Source organism: Sphaerodactylus townsendi, linkage group LG08 (genome assembly GCF_021028975.2).
Source record: "Sphaerodactylus townsendi isolate TG3544 linkage group LG08, MPM_Stown_v2.3, whole genome shotgun sequence".
NCBI classification, from domain to species: Eukaryota; Metazoa; Chordata; class Lepidosauria; order Squamata; family Sphaerodactylidae; genus Sphaerodactylus; species Sphaerodactylus townsendi.
Genome location: NC_059432.1, coordinates 76,949,943 through 76,967,048, shown reverse-complemented (window position 1 = coordinate 76,967,048; position 17,106 = coordinate 76,949,943). Strand labels below are relative to the sequence as shown.

At 39.1% G+C, this 17,106-nt stretch overlaps 1 protein-coding gene across 1 annotated transcript in view; it reads left to right on the top strand.

Moving 5' to 3' along the window:
- The window catches only part of SLC25A36 (solute carrier family 25 member 36), a 37,870-nt gene that overhangs the window by 8,121 nt on the left and 12,643 nt on the right, over positions 1-17,106 (top strand). The window contains 2 exon segments of the mRNA XM_048505308.1: positions 3,366-3,443; positions 9,697-9,797. Coding sequence (XP_048361265.1) covers positions 3,366-3,443; positions 9,697-9,797 — 179 coding nt within the window.

The following is a 17,106-nucleotide window of genomic DNA, read 5'->3' as shown; positions in this document are numbered from 1 at the left end:
CAAAACTGCTGTCATTCCCTATTACTAAATGCAAAATATTTGTCCAGTGTTCCTAAAACAGCATGGTTATTCTTCAGCACTAACTAATAATCTGTCCCAATTTGAAGGTAACTGGATCCCTAACAGATGAACACAAATAACATTCTGGTCAGCTTCACCTTCCTTCCTGCCTTCTTCTTGTAAAATATTTGAGACTAGTGTGGCAAAAGGGCCTTTTCAGTAATGTGTTTCAGTTATGTGAAGAATAAACCATGGCTATGGAGCATAAGAGACACGTTTTCTGTTGAATTGGTGGCAGTTGCTTTTTTAGGTTTGTGGTCCCTGCCCTTCATTAACCTGTCAGTCCAGTTCTTTTAGATTTATTTAGGATAATAGATGGCATGGTTATGGGTAATCAGTATTTATTTAAGACATTTGTTTCCTGCTCCAAAGAAAACTGAGTGGCTAGCAATATGAATAAAAAAACAATAAATACACTTTCTGCTCCATCCAAATGGGGGGGGGGGTTCCACTTGTGGGAGTGGTGCACAGCTGCACCAGTGGATTTGCCCTCTTGCCCTGGAATGCATTTGCCATGGCCCACCCTAGAGGGCCCTGCTGCCATTGCTGGCATAGCAAGGGTTTGGCCAGGGGAAGAGCCAGTTCAAATCCACTGGAGCAGCTGTGCACCATCCCACGAACAGATTCAGCCTCCCCACCCCGATGTGGATGTAAGATGCCTATGATGCACCATGTATTTTGTAACTTAAAAGCTATATGAAGGAGTCTTTCTTCCAAGGTCATAATTTTGAACTCAGCAAATTAACTGAAAACTCCTATCTTTTGCTCATAAGCTGCTTTCTCTCTCTTGAGCAACACCGTATTCTAGAATGAAGACTGTGAAAATTGTATCAAACTCTTCAGAAAATTAGCTTGATATTCATTGTAATTCAGGAATGCCACTCTGCAACATACTTTAAGAGTGGAACAATTAGTTTACAAGAAAACCTTTTCATTCAAATCTGAATTTTGAGTTTGTATTGGGATAAAAGAATGTCACATAAGAGGTCTTTTATTCCAGTGTTACTGCTAAGAATGCATCTTTTAAGCCTTATATTAAACTGAACATATGTACTTAGAGCAACCAGTTCAAACTTTTCCAAGAGGGAGTCTTTTATACAATTGTTGTTTGCTGATTGCTCAATTTTGTGTCATTAACCTGTGTTTCTATTTGAACAAGAAATACTCTCTTTTTTAAACAAGTCCAAGTTATTGGGCTCTTTATCTGAATTGATAAGCATAGTGGTGTACTACACCATGTTGATTAGATTGTAAGTTTGTCTTGGAATCTAAAGGTATTTGAACTGGCTCTGAAGATGTTTCTGATGAGGACTATATATTTTAAAGGCCATGACTAAATGAGCCCTCTTGCATTACTATCTATGTTCTGGATGATTACTATCAGTATTGCTTTACTCTCCTAATCCAGCTCTAAACACATTTACTTTCTCCTAGTAATACACTCTACCGTTAATAGTATTTTCTAATGTGACCATTTCTTAACATCTGAACATAAGAACCAGAGTCTATCTAGTCCAGCACTCTGCTACTCGCAGTGGCTCATCAGATGCCTTTGGGAGCTCACATGCAGGATGTGAAATCAATAGCCTGCTGCTGCTCCCAATCAACTGGTCTGCTAAGGCATTTGCCATCTCAGATCAAGGAGGATCAAGATTGGTAGCCATAGATTGACTTCTCCTCCATAAATCTGTCCAAGCCCCTTTTAAAGCTATCCAGGTGAGTGGCCATCACCACCTCCTGTGGCAGCATATTACAAACACCAGTCACGCGTTGCGTGAAGAAATGTTTCCTTTTATTAGTCCTAATTCTTCCCTCCAGCATTTTTAATGTATGCCCTCTGGTTCTAGTAAAGAGAGAAAATATTGTGTTTGGCATCTGGTATTTTATATTGTGTGCCATAAATGTCCATGCTGTAATTCTAGTGATAAAGTTTATGTAAGGATGTTTCCATTCTCTTCAAATGATAATGCTTGGTTAATATTTTATAGCAATATCTCATTGATATTGGATAGGGGGGTAGCCAAAAGTAAAAGTTAGAGGTCAGAAAGAATTCAACATTATTTGATAACTGACAGCAAGAAGAAATTATTTTTTCTTTTCAGATTTTGAAAGGCAATCTGCTTTTCTTGACCCCAGTATTATAATGATTTATTCTGTGTTCCCTCAGCCTTATGATAACAGACTGTCAGTCTCCATTTGTCTGTTCCAGAGGCTTAAGTATTAAGTTTCTCCCACTAGACTGCACCACTTTTGTCAAAATACTTTTAAATAAGCCACTTTGCAAACAAAAAGAGTTGTGAAAACCAAGCTGATGCAATCCTATGACAGAACTGTACAACTCTCTAAGCAGTTGAAAAAATCATAAATTACAGCCTGTTTTGCAGTTGAGGAAACCTAACAGAGGTTGTGATGAGGGCTAAAAATATATGTGAAAATGGAACCTACATCAGAATCAGTTATCCTGGACAGAAAAGTGCAGTTCTCATTCATTCTCTCTCTGGGATGGCAAATTTTGATGGCTGCCACTAGAACAATTGTCACTGTAAGCACTATACCATCTCCACCTGTGAATGTTATCTCAAAACCTATTTGGGTAGCATGATGTAGACATAGATCTTGGATCATTTTCTTCCCAGAAACTTACAAATAGTTTGTCCTTTGTCCTTCGTGAAACAGACCTCTTTTGAATGGCTCTGTTTTCCTCCTTCTGCCCTTATAAAATAGATATTTCCCTTGAATCTTTTCACTAAACTTTTTGACCAAGCCTCAAGGTGTGCTAAAATTGAAGTGGCTAGATCTCAAGGGGCTCTATCCTGGGGCCCAGCAGTTTGTCAGTTCTCTTTGTAAGTGTTTATTTCTTCTTTGCAGCTGGCCATATAGCTGTCACTATGTAGCCTAATTTTAATAAGTAGAACCTTTTTAAGGAGACTGGTCAACACTTATTGTACCTTCTGTACCTTGTAATATTCCAACCAGTGAAGTGTAAGAGAAGAAAGAGGGTGGCAGGTTGGTTTCTACACCAGCACTGAGCATCCCAGTCAGTTACCTACTGACACTAGTTCCATCCATACTATAAGTTGTTTGGAGATTTTATAGCTTTAGTATCTGTTCTGCAGTGTAATTTTACTGTTCTCACATGGGCATGATAATATATGACTTGTACACAGTGAATAATCTGTTGAAGGATAACAGGTAAGATTTAATGGGTTGCTTCTAGTGACTCTTTTGATTTTTAAAGATCACTGCAGTTCCAGCATACATATCTTATGATGAAGGTATATTAAATATGTATGTTTGTTTTGCAGGATGATCTTACAAAAGGAGGGTCCTCGCTCACTATTTCGAGGACTAGGCCCTAACTTGGTAGGCGTGGCTCCATCCAGGTAAACAACAGAAATTGTTACTTAGTTGATTTCTGGAAATTTTCAAGGACATTGTTATGTTTAACAGTTGGAAATGTTAATGTTTTTCTTATGAATTTTTATACTTTTTACTGAATAACTTGTATATCTGTATTAACCACTTGTTTATTCTAACATTAGTTAAATGCAATACTGGTGATACTTTCCAGGTTTTCTTAAACATGTATAAACAACTCTTGCTTGAATAAATGGATGCATAATCATACTTTGAGAGAGATTTTGTCTGAAGGTTATGTTAATTCATGTTGTTCCAAGTGACACTTGTAAATGCATCTTGTAAGTGCTCTTGCCTGTATTGGCAGGCCAAGACTCACTACAGCTAGTAGGTTATGAACAATAGCATGTCCATCAGTGACAAGACAGTTACAACACTTAACTTTTGAGCTAGAACTATTTGGAAACAAGTGACATACTTCTGTGCAACTGCAGAAGATGGTATATTTTAATATTTGTAATCTTTGTAGTGTGTGTTAACAATCTTAGACCAAAGTAAGTGTATCTTCCCGTCACATCTACTTTGTCCAGGCTAAGCTTGGTATTATTTTTCTAAGCAGGGCAGTGAACAGTCATGAAGATTTTAATGTTCTCAACAAAGATAATCTCATGCTCAAAAGTCTAGAAGAGAAATTGAGTCATGACCTCTGTTACAACATGCAATTCTTCCTGACCCAATCTTTATCAATTTTGGAGGTTCTTCTAAGGAGAGTCACCTGCAGCTATGCTGCAAATTTTATGCATCCAGCTCAGAACACAGCTTCTCCAGATTCCTTAAAGATTTCCCTAGAGTTAAATGAACCTGGAAAAGCTGAAAGAAAATTAAAAATGGGCTTTTTTTTTTGGATTTACCTTTTTGACTCTATTGAAATGGAGCCTCTTTTTTCAGTTTAGCATATCTGAATGCACACCCCTATAATCCATTATAATCTTAATTTCTCAACCAGTCAGCAAGGGTCATCCGAACTCCATTGAAAGTGAAAATCCTATGTCCTTCCTTCAGTTCTTTCTTGTCTGAATTCCATTTCAATTTGTTCACTTTCAGCCATTTTACTCTTATCACATTGCTAGGGGATTTAACTGTAGATAAAGATGGGTGATATCTTCATATTGATGGCACTCAGTTCCAAGATATAAATTATTTTACTTAAAGATTTCTACCTAGAGATTTAGTATCACCAGTGGTAGGATTCAGCAGGTTTGCACCACTTCAGCAAAACCAATTGTTAAAATGGTTCTTGTAAACAACCAGTTGTTAAATTATTTGAATTCCACCACTGGAATCAGTTGTTAAATTATTTGAATCCCACCACTGGGTATCACGGGGAATAAGATTGTACCCTGTAAAATCCACCAGGATAGCTCCCATACTGAAGAAATCCTTTGAATCCTGTCCATAAAAAATTATTTAAACCAGTTTAGTTGCATCCTCTAATTCTAATACCTACTCCTGCTCCAGTTACCTCAGCAGGATGGCATAATCTACTATATCAAAGGCTGCATATAAATCCAGTGGGAACAACACTGAAACATGGCCTTTGTCTACATTCAGATGGAGGTCGTCAACTAAAGCTACCTGAGCTGTCTTTTTTCCCATAGCATGGTATATGAATTATCCAAGAAGACCATGAGTTGGACTTCTATTGATCTCTCTAGCACCTTGCTTTAAAAGGCTAAGCAGAGGCTGCATAATAATAGTCCACGGCTTTTTGTGTAGGAGTAGATTTTTAGGTAGTAGTTCGATAACCATCCCTTTGAGCTGTTAAGGGAAGGTGCCTTCAGTTGGTACTGGTTTTACGATGTATATCAAGGATCCATTATTGTGATCCTTACCTGATTTTAGTAGTCAGGATAGGTAAGGTCCTGTGCTCATGTGGCGGCCAAAATAGACCATGAGCAGACCAGATGACAGCATTTTTCTGCGTGGCCTATACTATAGTTCAGTGGTGGAGAACCTATGGCACTCCAGCTGTTCATGAACTACAATTCCCATCAGCCCTTGCCAGCATGGCCAGTTGGCCATGATGGCAGGGGCTGATGGGAATTATAGTCCATGAACAGCTGGAGTGCTATAGGTTCGCCATCACGGCTATTATTGATATCCAGATCAGAGTGTATTTGTGTTATTTATCAGCAAAAACATTTGCAAAGGTGACACAGTTAATTGTCTGCTTTTGAAACAGTAAAGATTTAAGTTTAGGGGTTTAGGAGTCAGCAGATGTAGAGATACCTTAAATAATGGAAGGGTCATGAACTATCTGACACAGAGATAGCAGAAAAATAACACTGCTGTTAGCACTATTTCATTGATTTCAATGCAAGATGATTAAATATATGTTTAATTGGAGTTGTGGCCTGAAAAAAAATTGTCAGGGAAACCCCTTCCCCAGAAAAACTGGAAAACTTGTGGGCAGCTGGGGAAAAAAACCTATGATTTTTTTTTCGTCTTCAAGAATGAGTGGGCTGTATAGCATGCTGCATCAGGTTCATTGAGAGTTTTCCATCAGTGTCTTTCTAGATGCCTTTTGGCCTCTTTAGGTCACCAACTCATTGGTAACCACCACCATGTCTGAGAGCACCTCTGCCAAATCAAAGAAGGTGGCCACTGGTGAACTAGGCAGCCAGTATATCAGCAGAATGCCTGAGTTTCCTATGTAAGGAACCTCTATACTCTGTATCAACAAAAGAAAGAACTGCAATATGGAATCAATCCAGCCACTTCCTGGACCTTCACTGCAGTGAAGGCTCTGCTGTGGTCCTAGTGTCTGGCCAGTTCTGCCCACAACCCCAAGTCCCGATTCTCTGGTTGCATTTAAAAAGCTATTTTAAGCGCCACTTCCATCAAAACCCTTCTTATATGTACTATAAGTGGGTTGTGAGTGGGTGCCATGGCACATGGACATCATGTTGGAGAACCCTGCTCTATACCGTGGCTATGGATAATTCTTTCACTGTAAATGTTTCAGATTGGTCTCTAGAACCTGTTTTCTCTTGCCTATATGCAGAGTAGTTAAAAGCAAGATGTGTCATATAAAATCGGTAGTATTGGAATAAATACATTTAGGAAAATAAAACTTGGATAGTTAAACAAGGCAGTAATGTTGGGCAGAAAAAGGTGAGAATTATTCATGGCTTCCTTATAAAATCATTCTCATTTGTTAACCTGCAGGAAACTCTTTTCTGTCCTGTCCTTAGTGTGAGTGTGGTATATTGTCCTACAGTTTTCATGCTAGACTTGTCCATTTGGTAATGTTTCCTGTCTTGTGAATGAACATCACATTTTTTCCAGTCATCAGCCCTAGACAAATATGTTGGTGTTTCATTTGAACATTTGCTGAGTAGCTTTAACAGCATCTCTGTGTTTGAATAAGCTTGAGGGAAGATAGTTTTGTAACGTGTATTGCATACATTACTGGTTTTAGATCCCATTTTGCTAATTATACCACGTAAAACAACCACTTTATCACTTCCTTGTGAAAGGCCACATGTTTGCAGAACTAATGATGTTAACTTAAGGTTTTATGTAGGCTGCTCAGATCATGGTCTCTGATCATATGTTTTAGTTAAACTTTAATGAAAAGGTGATAGTTTAAGGACATCTGATATAATTTTGCAGCATTACAAAATATTATTTTGCTTTATGTTTAATAAAGTTTATTATGAAGTGGCAAGTTTATTGAGTAACTTTCCCATTGTTATTGTAATACTATAATAATGTAGCCACTAATTTATGACTAATGCAGTTTATATGCTGTATTGATTCAATATTTTTGTGCATTTAATAAGCACCTTTAGTAATAGCTGAGAACAGAAGTAAATAAAACAGGGCTATGTTAGGATAGTCCAATTTAGGTGTGTCTATAGGGGTAAGGCATGGCCAGTGGCAGTTTTGACTTATTTTCTTTGAATAGCTGACTTTCCATGCCACATCACAAACTGCTTTTGCGAATCTTCACAGTTTTAAAAGATTTTTCACTTGCAGCACTGGGAGCTGCTGTTTGAGAAACATGCCAGATTCTCTTGTGTACATGGAATTAACTGCATGGTATGCTAAATCCTGACCTCCAACATCAGAGTACAGTCTAGTTATATCTACTATCAGCACAATGATTTTGTTCTGCTCAGTGGTTCCTCTTGTCTGTTGTGTCTGGATAGTGAAGAAGATAAGGCATTTGGACAGCTGAAGTTCTACATCAATATATCTGATTTGTAATGTGGCCAAATCTGGTGGAAGTTAAATCCAAGGATTAAAACTGTGAACAGGCAAGACAGATATTTCTGCAAACCTGAAAAAGCAGGTTACAGAAAAAAATGAATAATAGACACAGTTCCTGTAGTTTTAAAAAACAAATACCCTCTATGGCAGTATTGCCAGCCTTGGTTTCTGCCAGTAAAAGGTTGGGGGTGGGGGAGATCAGGGACCACTTTTGAGAGAAAATTAATCTGGACCGGGCACATCTGCAACCACTGGTCAACTTGCATGACTTACCCAAGGCTGGTTATTAGCTACTGCTCAACAGCAACCACCCCACAAGAGTCAGTGTGGTGTAGAGGGTAGAGTTGCAGAACAGGATCTTGTAGACCCAAGGTCAAATTCCCACCAAACCCTGAAGCTCACAGGGTAATGTTAGGCTAGCTAGCCTCACAATTTTAGATTGACCTATCTCACAGGATTATTGAGAGGATAAAATGGGTGGGAGGAGAATGTTGTAAACTGCATTGTGTCCTTCTTTTGGAGGAAGTTGGGATATAAGAGATTTAAATAAACAATACTTCTGAAGGGGGACAGATAAAAGAATGGGTGCATGGTAGGTGGGGAGAAGAAAATAGGTTGAGGATATGGGAAGAAAAAGGGGGAAGAAGAGGAAGAAGAGTTTGGATGTATATCCCCCCTTTCTCTCCTGCAGAAGACTCAAAGGGGCTTACAGTCTCCTTGCCCTTCCCCCCTCACAACAAACACCCTGTGAGGTAGGTGGGGTTGAGAGAGCTCCGAGAAGCTGTGACTAGCCCAAGGTCACCCAGCTGGCATCTGTGGGAGTGTACAGGCTAATCTGAATTCCCCAGATAAGCCTCCACAGCTCAGGCAGCAGAGCTGGGAATCAAACCCGGAATACGAAGGAAAGTGAAGACCTTCCCACAGGTCCTTGTAGATTCCTTGTCGCACAACCTGGCCTGCTCACTGGCACTGTACAACTGGGCCATATTTTTCCAAGGTAGAGGCAGCCAGGGGAGAAGGAAAAATGAAGCTAGGGAGAGGCTATGAAGGCTTTCAAGCACTGGAAGGAAGGAATAGTGGGGGAGGAGAGAATGAGATTAGTCCTTGTAGATCCCCTATATTGTTTCTTACTCCTGTGAGTTGTAGCACAATGCTGTAAATTGTACCGTATGAGCTAAGGTATAATGTTAGCCTTGGACTTGTGGCTTCCAACTGGTACAAAGAATGTGGCTTTTGTCCCTCAGACGTCTGGGAGAAGAACCACATGCATTGTTGCTCTGATCCCATAAGAGAATACATGAAATATCACCAGCTAAATGTTGATTTCTCTTGGAGCTCTTAATTCAGCAGCTGCGTGAAATCTGACAGGTTTACAAATATGCCACACCTTTCATCAGAGTTCAAGCCCAACCATTTTACAGGACACGAAGGAAGGAACATTCAGCTGTGAAGTAAGAGATGGCTTAACTGTGTTTTCTTAACAACAGTCTTCCTAACTGTGTCTTCTTAACAACAATTAAAGTCCTCACCTCAACCATGTAGCAGCAGATTGGGAAGGAAGGGCAGAAACTTATTTATAATGGCAGGTGTGGCTCTCTGCAGTTCTAGTTCAACAGTATGGGACACATCTATTAAAAATAGACTAGCTTTATGCAGTGCATAGGAAGATATCTTGTTTGTTCAAGTGTGGTTGAGATGCAGAGGTAGAATTCACAGCATGGCGAGTGGAGAGAAAGGGCAGCGTCTGGGGTTTCATGCAGGATTATCTGAATGGTATCAGGTAACACATTCTTTTGCTGTGACCAATATGTCTGTCTTGTTCTGTGCATTTTTCATATCTGAGAGCTCAACTTTGTATAGGCCAGCTGAGTTTATCTCCTCCTTTAAGGAATCTGCTTTATGCTGAAAACTTTGCTGTTACTGCTGGCTCATTGTACAATTAATGCTATAGTGTGGTGGTAAACATTATAAAAAAATGAACTTGGATTCCATTTTGATTTTTAGAGCAATATATTTTGCTGCTTACTCCAACTGCAAAGAAACAATGAATAATATTTTTGAGCCAGACTCTACCAAAGTACACATGACCTCAGCTGGAGTGGCAGGTAAGGATCTGTAATTTTCCGCTTTTATTATCTGAAAAGCTTCTTAGTGATTGAGTGGTGATGATGAGCGGTAGACTCCAACAATAAGGAGAATGACTGATTTAGTGTAGTAAGACGAGAAGGCTGTACTGGTGGCTCTCTGACCTGAAGCACTGTGTATGAATGCATGCATATAGCAGGTTTTATGTTTTTATGGAGGTTTGTGAGAGAGCAAAGCATGCCAGTATTTCTGCTTTATCTGTTTTCCTCATAAAACTATATGAGCTGCTAGAGTAGGCTGTGTCCAGTTTGCTGTGTAATAAACAAGATACTTAAAGAAGCGTTAATATTCCCAGCTCGTTTATTTGTAAGAATTTTTACTATGTTGTGCCATCTGTTTTGGATTTTCTGAGACATGCCATCAACTTTAGTAATATTTTCTGTCCATATATCCCATTCTGAAATTTTCAGAGGTGGTTGTAATATTAATGTAGACTAGTTTGGTTTGATAAGGAATAAAAATGCAAGTAAATTTATGTTCCTGGAGAGCAAGTTCATTGAAGAAAAGAGGAGATAAAATTGTAATAATTGTTAGGAACATTTTGTCATTCTATGACATTTACTCTGAAGTGAGTCTCATTAAGTTCAATGTAGTTTACTTCCATGTAATTCTGTAGAGGATTTCAGTCTTAAATATTGTATTAAGTAAATAATTCAGCTGGTAGTTTAAGTCTGTAATCGAAGCTCCATGGAAGAAAATGGGATTTACTTCTGAGTAGCCTGTTTAGGATTGCTCTCAAAATGTAGCTTCTTTTATAATTAATCCCCTTGACATAAAATCTGACATACTTTAGAGAATGTTTAGGTCTCTCTTGTCATCAAAAGAAAGGTCTAAGCAGGAACAGAAGACTCTTGATACTCTGAAGTATTTCAGCAATACATCATATAGTCTAATCCAGACACTATGAAAACAGTTGAGCGAAAGAATTCTAGAATGAGCATGCAGTGAATAAGAATAGTGGAAACTGTGTCCTGAAGCCATAATTGACTGTTGTGGTTAAACTGCTCATTTGGCGTGGGAGAATGATGTGGAAGAATTGGGTTAAGTGTTAAAGTACCCTTGTGCCTTTTATACTCCATTGAAGGAATCTACAGTGAAAGGAGGGAGTGACAAAAGGTGGGGAATCATTTAATATCGCATCTCAGTCAATTAACTGCTTCAGAGACTTTGTTGAATATAAAAGGCTGTTCTATTACCTGTGTTTTTTTTCCTCAGAGCATTTTAAAGAAATATTATTTCTCTTGACAAAGGGCTGAAGACATGAACATGGATTAGTATAATCTGTTTTATTTAAAAAAACTGAAGATCTATTTCTGTGCATTTTTTGCACAACACATTTCTCAAAAGTTGTTTAAAAGTAGCATAAAAGTCCATTGCTTTCTATCAGGCTGTCTGTGGATGTGCATCTTTGCCCTAGCTCATGAAGATGTGAATTTACTGGCTTGCTGGCAGGCTTCATTTCTACGTGAAGACTTAATTGCTGCCCAGCAATAATGCCTATAATGGTGACAAATTTAATCCTCTTGTTGAAGATCTGATATTTTGCCTGTTGAAGATCTTACGTTTTGTTTTCACTTTTACCAATAAACCTAAAAAAAATGCAAAAGAATTATCTATTTGAAATATATATGTGTATTTTGATATTGGGTAGGCCTTATTTTCAATTCTGTGACTTTGTTCTTACTGCTTTAAATTATCCTGCTCAGGGGCGCATGCTGTGCTGATGAGCATTAATGTTCAGCTTTGCAGTTATGCACCTAAAACAAATGGTTGGTGAAAATGCGTGCCCCATGCAGATTGGCTTTAAAGGTAGCTATTTTTTTTCTCTCTAACTAGCGTAGCTTTGCTGAAGTCTAGAATTTTTGTAGGCATCATTTTAGGAGTTGGACTAAATATGAGTAAAATACTGATTCATAGTGCTGGCTGCATAGCCGTGCATCTAATGTAGAGGGACATTAACATAGCTTGTGGAAAAAATGCTAACCTTGTCAGTTTTGTTACTGCTTCTGAAGTCTTTTATTGAATGCGCTAAAATAAGCTATTAACATTTCTACATTGGCTTGTAATTCAATTTTTTGAAATGAAACAATCAAGAATAGTTTGATATATTATGAGTCAAAGTATCAAGTTCTTAGAAAGAATAAGGTTTCTTAAATCATTTAATTTTTTGAAATATTTGTTTTTGTTTTTTTCATTAAAATCAATTTTAGCCAGATATTTTAATTATTCCAAAGGAAAAATGCTATCATTGTTCTCATATTCTGCTATGAAAGGACATTTAAAAGTATGTTTAAATTCTCAAATCACAAACCACACAGATTTTGTCTTTTTTGGAAAAAGAAACAAAATTGTGAAAGGCTGAAAATTTAAATATGCATGTTATTATGTACCTTTTGTTTTTGTTTCCCTTTAGTTATCTGAAGGGAGTTAAGTATTTTGTCAGCCATGCTATGAATTTTTAATATAAGATCATTCTGTTTAGCCAAACTTCTTAAAACCATCTGCACAATAGTTTTTAACCAGTCAATCCACTTTTCCAGCATCCTCACAACAGCTGCAGAAAACTGTTTTTAGTCGCCTCAGGGTAACTACCTACCCTGTTTTGGAGTAGCAGGTACATGCTAAAAACTTGAACACAGCTTGTTAAAAATGGTATTGCTTTGTTTAGCCGTCAGGGTAACAGGTGAATGGCCTTTTATTTGTGTCATGTTAAGAGGCCAATCCATGCCATAGCAGTTTCACATATACCTCTTTCTGTGTGGCAGCCATTCACAGCCCTAAGAAGGGTGTCATAAGCACATAACAGAGCGGTGCTGCCTTGCGCTGGCATGTACCCTTTCTGGAGCACTTACTCTGGTGAAAGAGGCAAATGCGCCATTGACAGCCTGTCCCTCACCCCTCCTGCTCAAAACCCAGATGTCTGGGGCACAGTAGGGCTACAGTGGCATCTCAATCGGATGCCAGTGGGGGTGTGCGGGCTGCAGCAATCCTGGGCTGGAGCCAAAGTTAGTTACCTTGGGGTTTAGGACTGATAGCGCAGTGCCCTGGCCCTTGGTGGCAGAAGTCCTATAAGCTCTATGGAGGGGATTTGCTGGGGGTGGGGTTGCATTTTTTGCTCCCTGTGTTACCAGAAAGCCCTCTTGGAGGTGGCTGGGCAGCTCTACAGTGGGGCTTTTGGATGGGGCTGTCAGTCTTCCTACTTTTAATCTGAGAACATACTGGACAGATCAGTGCACAGTGGTTATCCAGATCCGACAAGAGCCTAACTGATATGCTCATTTCACCCTTCTGTTATTTTCCAAAGGTTTGACCTGGTAATGCCTGGTAAGAACTGCGATACTACCTTAATATGTAATGCCAAAACCTGATTTTTTTTTCATTTCCTCTAAGTCAGAGGTCTAACCTTTTTGAACCTGCAGGCACATTTTGAATTCTGGCACATCGTGGTGTGTGCAGCAGTAAAATGGCTGCCGCAAGAGGTGGAGCCAGCCACAAAATTATTGCCACAGTTTAACATCAAGAAGACAGTATAGATCCTTATCCTGTGGTGGCAGCTGCTGCTAAAGCAACATTTTAAAAAATGTGCACAACCAATCAAAAGCTTTCTGTCAGAACATCCTTAAGCCAGTCAATTGAAACAGTTGTTGATGAACAGTGGTTTCTTTATTGCAGGTAAGATTAGTCCAGTCTAGTACAAAGACATCTCTGGCTGCCCCAGCCAGGACGTATCTATTTTAAAGTAACCAGCATGCCCATTCCCCCTGCCCACCATACAGTCATCATACAGCAGTACTACAGACCAAAATATGTGGCCTTCACTAGCTGAGCGGAGGAGAGATAAGCAGTCAGGAAGCAGCAGAAGAATAATTTCACACAAATTCATTCATACCAGAGTACCCACCCCCCAGTACTCAAGCCACCTTGACATTCTGCCCCTCTAAGCACCTCCCCACCTTGTCAGGAAAGGCCTTATGGAATGCTTTAATGAGCTTGGGTCCCCGAACATCAGAAGCATACACCCATTGTTAGCTCACCCAGTACATCAAATATTGGAGACGATTACAATGCAAGCGAGAATCTAGAATTTCGTGATTTTCATAATGCAGATAACCTTCGATCATCTGAGGAGCTGGACATGTAGGTTGTGGGTGCCAGGCATCGGAAGCGGGAGCCTTTTTTAGCAAGCTGGAATGAAACACAGGGTGAATTTTACTTAAAGCCTTAGACTGATCAAGGCGAGCAGTCATATTGTTGATCACTTTATTAATACAGAAGGGGCCAATGAACTTATGGCCAAGCATAGAATATTTGTGAATGTCCCGCAAGTTCTTGGTGGACAAGTAAACCCAATCTCACTCACGCAAAGTCATGGGCTGGCGATGCTTGTCCACCTATTTCTTTTTAGCATCCTTAGCTGATTGGAGGACACGCAGCATAGGATCCCAGCCATCAGTGATGTGCTTAATCCATTGTTGAAGGTCTGGGGGACCAGAGGGTGATTGGCCAAGAAAAGGAAGATGCCGAATTGATCGGCCATTGACAACTTCAAAGGGCAATTTGCCAGTGCTGCTGTGCACCGCATTATTATAAGCATATTCAGCACAAGGCAACAAATTGACCCAGTTATCTTGCTGATAATTGGTGTAACATCTCAGGTATTATTCCAGGGTTTGGTTAGAGCATTCGAACTGGCCATCAGATTGGGCGTGGTAAGGTGACGTCAGACCTTGCTCCACCCCCAAAAGTTCTAAAAAGGCCACCCCAACACCCTCTTGGGAAAAAGTCCTACCCGGCCCCACCCACTTTCTAAAAACACTTGGCGGGTGCTATGTTACCTACGGGAAATACAGATAGCAGGGTTTAGCAAAACCATGATGGGGATCCCATTAATTCTGCTTCTAGGAGTTTGATGCATATGCCAGCCAGAACTTCCAAATTTCCAAAGTTTTTTGTGCATATGGAGCTGCTTCCCCATGTCTTATGGACCCAGTTATTTCTTCTAGAACAGGATCTTGGAATTAAATAACCTGTCTTATTTACACATTGCTGCTGTTCATAGATATAAGAAGGAGAATTAAGCTTAAGTTCAAGGTTTCAAAGAACGGTTTGGGGCTTCCCAGCCCCCAATATGTCACTGAAAAATGTATTTCACTTATAAGGAAATCAACATAATCCAATTTCAAGAAAATATTCCTTTACATTTTAAAAGTTGTTTCTCCTTCACATAAGAGTGATTCAGTTGTGAAACCACTCCCTCTGCTCTGTGCACTGAGAAATCAAGTTGAGGTCAATGGGATCTGTAGTCTGGGTACATAAAGGAAAGGACATTTTGAGCAACTTTCTTTATTAGCGGGATTGTTTGTGATGACTTAATGTTGTGTGAACCTCACACCCAAAAAAGGAAAGAAATTATTATTAGTATTATTAGTATTATTAAAATTTCATAGACCGCCCATCCCCGAAGGGCTTTGCGCGGTGTACAGTAAAAATTACTGATTTAGGAGGAATACCAGTGGCCCTTTTTTCCATGACGGATGCTAGATATAGTTGGAAGGTGATATAGCTTGGGAAACATGGCTTTTCCCCAGAGCCGTAGTGAAGGGGAACTGCACCCGGGGCACATGTGTGCCCTGCGCCCCTGCCACTCCCCTGCAACACACCCTGCCACACCCTGCACCAGCCCATACCCAGTGCAAGATGCCCACTGGGCACTACACCACTGCTCTTCCCTGACCTATAACAATATATGCTCCTATAAACATTCTGTGATCTATAGCAGCACTGGGGTCTTTTTTTTATCTTGATACTGATTTGATATATTTTGAATAGCACCAAAGCATTGCTTGTTAGATTTAAGCATTTGTTTGTGAAAGATGCTCCATCAAGCTATATTTTTTCTGCTCCCCATTGTGTATCTTCTTAGCCCACTTTCAATTAAGGAAGGAAAACACTACCATAATTCAATGTTGTGATTTGGTCTGTCTTCCTCTTGTACAAAAGTGTCAAAAATTGCAATGTTGAGTGCAAAATGCCTAATATTAAATTTCTATTCAATTGACAAGGTTAGCATTTTTAAAATAAATGTTTTAGGCCCCTTTTAAAAATACACAGGTAAGTATCTTGCAAGATATAAAATGAATGGTTAAACTGCTGCAAATGGCAGAAATTTCAGTACTCAGTGCATTTTACAAAACCTTTTAAAAATACCTGTGGCCTGTATTTTTTCCTTTTTTTATTTTGTTGTTCTAACCTTTTAAAAGTTAGATCTCACAGTTACTGATTCACAAATCCTTCCATTGGAATTCAGTTTTATCACATGTGTCTGATGAGGTCACTGCTTGTTGTTATGATACAGAAAAGCCTGTGTCTATTTTAGGCATTTACTGTACATTTCTCCCGTGAAAAGAGTGAGATCGTGTCATCTCATGCTCCCCATCCGCAGGTCACTTCCTGCAGAAATATGGACTAACTTAAACCTCGTGAGTACTGAACTGAGCGTCTCTTGCAGCCTCTAGTGTAAGAACCACACTGAGTGTTTGTAATCGCTATTAAACAACCAACGTAAGAGGAATCTTTATATCTGAATTCCAGTTGTTTACATTGTTCTGAAACATCACCATATTATTTTGCAGTGCAATTGGGGAAAGGTAAAAATGCCTTTCACAGAACACTGCAGTGTATTTGGCTTAGTTGGTGAATCAGATTGCTTGTTGACAGTTTGCAGGATTTTTATCTTGGCAAAGTATTTAAAAATTGCACTTAATAATGTGCAGTTAACGATATCTATTGTAATAGTCTTTTTTTTTCTTTTCTTAACAGTATTATAAGGCACTTCATATTCTTGTGCATTTATCAATCACATTTTCGCTTGCAGAACACAGCTATTATGATGTTCCTTGCCAACACAGATACATACCTGGGATCTTAGCTGTTTTATTTTGTTTTGCTGCAAAATATATTAATGCCTAAAATATTTTCAAATTAACAGAAGTATTCAAAGAGCAGTCCTAATTTAAACACTATAGGTATACTATGGCATATGAACCAGTTACTGACACCTTTGCTACCATACAACTATCATTGTAGGAGTGTCCTATGAGTAATATTCCAGTTGAACTACTAAACTACCCTTAAAACTCAGTTGAGTTTAAAAGCATTTTCTGGGTTGGTATAGCAGCTGTCTTTTCAGTATTTTTTTGTCTTATACAGTTCTTGTTCCAAACCCCCAAACTGCTTTTATATTTGTACTAAGAGCTTTTGATTTTGGTT